Source organism: Ictidomys tridecemlineatus, chromosome 4 (assembly GCF_052094955.1).
Source record: "Ictidomys tridecemlineatus isolate mIctTri1 chromosome 4, mIctTri1.hap1, whole genome shotgun sequence".
In the NCBI taxonomy this organism is placed as follows: Eukaryota; Metazoa; Chordata; class Mammalia; order Rodentia; family Sciuridae; genus Ictidomys; species Ictidomys tridecemlineatus.
The window spans coordinates 59,348,183-59,352,781 of record NC_135480.1 but is presented as its reverse complement, the minus strand read 5'-3'; the positions used below and the strand labels follow the sequence as shown (position 1 = coordinate 59,352,781).

Genomic DNA, 4,599 nt, shown 5'->3' with positions numbered 1-4,599 from the left:
CAATACCCAAACTACCTGAGCTGCCAGGATTTTCTTCTATCTGTACTTCTAGTGCCTTGAACTGGTAGGAGGAGTGACCAAGTTACATGTTGACTTCCTAACAACAGTAAAATTAAAACAGGTAAAATTAATAGTTATTTTGAGAGTACCTGTTGTGGTAATGGACAGAAGGGTGTGATGTCATTAGCCTTCCTTACACCTTTTCTGACTGGTACTCAATGTAGTCTGTATGTCACACACAGTAGTGATTTCTACTCCTGGTCAAGCATCTCAAATAACCAACACTTGTGAACATCCAAATACATTTTTTTTGTGGTCTGTTTCAGTGTGCGTGAGAGGTTATTGGGCTCGAGTCAGAGCTTATATATGTATCAGTATGTCAATCAATAAGGGGGAGTCAGAAAATTTAGGTGCTGAGTGTGGGAATGCCTATATACCAGGGTTTATGATTTAGTTTGATTAGGGCCTGCCTAAAGGCATTCTTGACTATCTCTGTAGTGTGATCATTTTGTGTCTCACCAAAAAATGACTCCCCAGAGTTAAAAAAAAATGTTATTTTCTTCAAAAAGGAACAGAAAAGTCTAATTATTAGAAATCTGCCTCACGTTTGTGGCAAACCTCCATGTTCACAACTAGAATGGAGTCAACAGTCAGAATGAAAACTCTGAATCTGACCATGCCCTGAACCATTTAAATGGCCAAAAGGATGATCATACAAGCTTTGATAGAAGGCCTGTTTTCATGATAAATGTGACTTTGACTCTGCTGCAACATAGAGAGCCAGCGATTTAATGTGTCATCACCTTTCTCATCTTACTTTTCTCTCTGTTTTTTGTTTTGTTCCCAACAGGAGGAAGAGTGTCACCTGTTCTGACCAGGGTAGGATGGTATACCACAACAGGAGTGTTCTTCACCCAGCCACATTTTTTCTCATTGGAATCCCAGGTCTGGAAAAGGTCCATGCCTGGATCTCTCTGCCTTTCTGCTGTATCTACCTTGTGGCTTTAATAGGCAATGCCACCATTTTGACAGTCATCAAGGCAGAGAAGTCTCTCCGAGAGCCCATGTTCTACTTTCTGGCCATCCTTTCAACAATTGATTTGGCCCTTTCTACAACCTCTATACCTCGCATGCTGGGTATCGTCTGGTTTGATGCTCATGAGATAAACTTTGGAAGTTGTGTCGCTCAGATGTATTTGATTCATACCATCACTGGCATGGAGGCTGAAGTCTTGTTGGCCATGGCCTTTGACCGTTATGTGGCCATCTGTGCTCCACTCCATTACACAACCATCTTGACATCTCGCGTGCTGGTGGGCATCAGCATGTGCATTGTAATCCGTCCAGCTCTGGTCACATTCCCCTTCATCTATCTCATTTACCGCCTACCTTTCTGTCAGGCTCGGATAATGGCCCATTCCTACTGTGAGCACATGGGCATTGCCAAATTGTCCTGTGGAAATATTCATGTCAATGCTGCCTATGGGCTCTTTGTAGTCTCCCTCTTTCTTCTGAACCTGGTTATTATTGTCATCTCTTACGTTCACATTCTCCGTGCCGTCTTCCGACTCCCATCACAGGATGCACGGCTAAAGGCTCTAAGCACGTGTAGTTCTCATGTTGCAGTCCTCTGCGTTTTCTATGTACCGTCCCTCTTCTCCTTTCTGACTCATCGATTTGGACACAAAATACCACAGTACATTCACATTTTGGTTGCAAACCTCTATTTGGTTATTCCACCTTCACTTAATCCCATTATTTATGGTGTGAGGACCAAACAGATACGAGGGCGAGTTCTTCATTTGTTTACCAAAAGATGACACTCACGTTCCTTTTCTAAGGATTTTGAACCTTCTTGGGAGACTCATGCTCTTGCCTTAAATGACTATCTCCTGTTCCTTCCTTTTGAAGGAAGTCATTTGAAATTGCTGCCAATTTTCAGTACAAGTTGGTGTGTTCCTGGCTATAGACAAATGGATCCAGAGACTTGTAGAAACTTCATTGTATCTCAAGTTCAAAGACTGATGGGTTATCCGAAAAGGAATATCTTAGGAGAGAGTTGTGTGGCCTTTGCCTGTATGACATGGAAACGAACTTATTATACTGGGCCTCTTGTGCTCTTCAGTTTGAGATATGTGACACTGGAAATGTGACCTGTCACTCCCTTCTGTTCTTCCTTCTTTCCTTTTCTGTTTTTTTTCATTCGTGCATTCATACATTTGATTATTGATTTAATTTGCATTCACTTTGTGTCTGTTGTATACCTTGAATCATTTTTAACTGCTGAGGATAAATCAAGACACCAAATTAACACAAATGTCTGACTCTGTGGAGCTTTTACTTGGTTACTTTGTTGTGTTTTTGTAAAGCCATGTCCTGGGTTGAAAACAATCATTGCCAAATCTATAAGTTCAAGTGGAATTATCTGCCAAACACATAAGATATAGTACATGGAAAGCCAAAGCATATTTTATTTCAAGACTATATCTCACGCATAGCAACAATAACATCACTGATTGATCCTCTGCCTTGAGCTCCTGGTAGAAGCATAAGTGAGTTCTAATAATCTAGCTAACTATAGTTTTTCTCTTTATGTGATATATGCTTGTCTTTTAAATCTGGAAATAAGATTCTGGATGGCAGCAGCATAAGAAAGGTAGACACCAAAGAAGAACAGAAAGACGTACAAGAAAACTATATCCAGATTTTTTTTAAAAAAAATTATATTAAATGACCATCTTAACTTGATGAGACATATTTTAGTAATTTATTTCTACAATTGTCTTTGTATTTTCTTGCTCTGGGTTTCATTAGTCTTTGTGGGGAACACTAAGTATTTCCCACTTCAGCTCTGCTGACAGTCATTGCCCTCCTTGCTTTGACAATATTTAGTTATATCTTTATGTCTAAGTATTTCCTCATTTGTCCTAATATTTGAAAATTAGAAATAAAATTTAGAATTTTGGAACAAAGTTCTATTCCATTAGCTTTATATATTTACTGTTCTGCTTTGTTTCCTCTAGCAATGAACACTATTGACAAAAATCATGATGCTATTTTTTTAACTTTTTTAAATTTTTTCTGTTCTTTAGATAGAATGTCTATTTTTAATATTCTAAAATTTTCGTATTTAAAATTATGTTCACTATTTAGTAGGTCCTTAGGTAATGAAATTCTATATCTCCATTAATTCTAAGAGCTTTTCAAAAATTTATAAATCATTTCTTACCAAATTTCTTTTCATATTCTTACATCAATATTTAAAATAAAACTTAAACTCTTTCATTCATGAATTTTACATTATTATTATTATTATTATTATTATTATTATTATACTAGGGATTAAACCCAGTGGCACTCAATCACAGAGCCACATTCCAGCCCTCTTATTTTTATATTTTATTTGCAATCCTCATGCCTCAGCCACTAAGTTGCTGAGTTCCATACCTGAATTTTACCTTTCTTTCATCACTTTAACTAGTTTACTTTTGTTTTTCTGAAAAATCCTCCTCTTCTTAAAACTAATGATTTTTATTTTCAGTATTTTACATTCTACTCCTGAGATCTTTGATATTATTATTTTCAAACACTGGCATTTTCTATCTCCACTTCTTTGCATAGTAATAGATGTTTGTTCAGGGTTGTAAATTTTTGTCTCTTTCCATCTATGTCCCTCTCTCCATTTCTTATATACTCACATATCTCTTTAAGGCTACATGTATTTAACACAGGTTTCTTGCCGATTATATCACACATTTCCTTACTAATCTGTTAACTCTGTTTTTTGATGTTGTGAATTATCTTTGAATGTTTGGTGAATATTTTCCATGAACTTTACTTTGTCTTTGTGATTCTTAGCTGGACACTTCAAAATTTTGACTGGACAGTTTTTGCATGTTGAGTTTTTTAGTGTGAATATCCTGAATAGATACTGGAATGCAGGAAGTGATGTGGGTAGGATAACAACCACTGAAGGTGTGTGAGTCCTTATCTCCAGAAATTCACCAACATATTAAGTTTCATGGCAAAGAGAAATAAGGTCACAGATAAAATTAAGTTTGCAAATCAGCTGACTTTAAGATAGGGAGAGTATTGGATATGGAAAGTGACAAAACCCAAAATAGTGTGGCCTGAGGAGAGGGAATGAAAGAGAAGGCAATACATTGATCCTTTCCCAGTACGCTCTTTCCCAGTGACAAGACAGGCCCCCAGAGAGGAGACATCCATCAAGTCTGGAATGGCAGTCTCTGGGAAGAGGCCAAAGCATTGAACTTTCCTCAAACAAATCCTTTTCCAAATACTCACTACTGACCCCAGACCCTTTCATCTTGTCCAGTAAAACATCGCAATTCTTGAGTCCCCAAACGGACATGCTTATTAATAGTCTCCTCTCAGTGTAACCTATATAAGCATAAACTCCCCCTTTGACCAGGGCCTCATTTTCTACCAGGAAAGTGGGTCTATCAGAGGCATGACTCCATTTGCTGAATAAAACCTGTGCTGATCCATGGAGTTTATGTCTGGCTCGGTCCTTTTGTGCTAACAGAGAGTATCCTGGATCATTAGGGAGATCCAAAGTAATCACAGGAGCCTTGAAAA

The 4,599-nt window shown here is 37.7% G+C and overlaps 1 protein-coding gene across 1 annotated transcript; it reads left to right on the top strand.

The window, feature by feature from the left end:
- Nucleotides 1-884: 884 nt before the first annotated feature.
- On the top strand, nucleotides 885-1,820 carry LOC101976250 (olfactory receptor 52J3). The gene has a single exon (XM_005323102.2). The coding sequence runs from the start codon at nucleotides 885-887 to the stop codon at nucleotides 1,818-1,820; it is 936 nt and encodes a 311-aa protein (XP_005323159.2).
- Nucleotides 1,821-4,599: the final 2,779 nt, after the last annotated feature.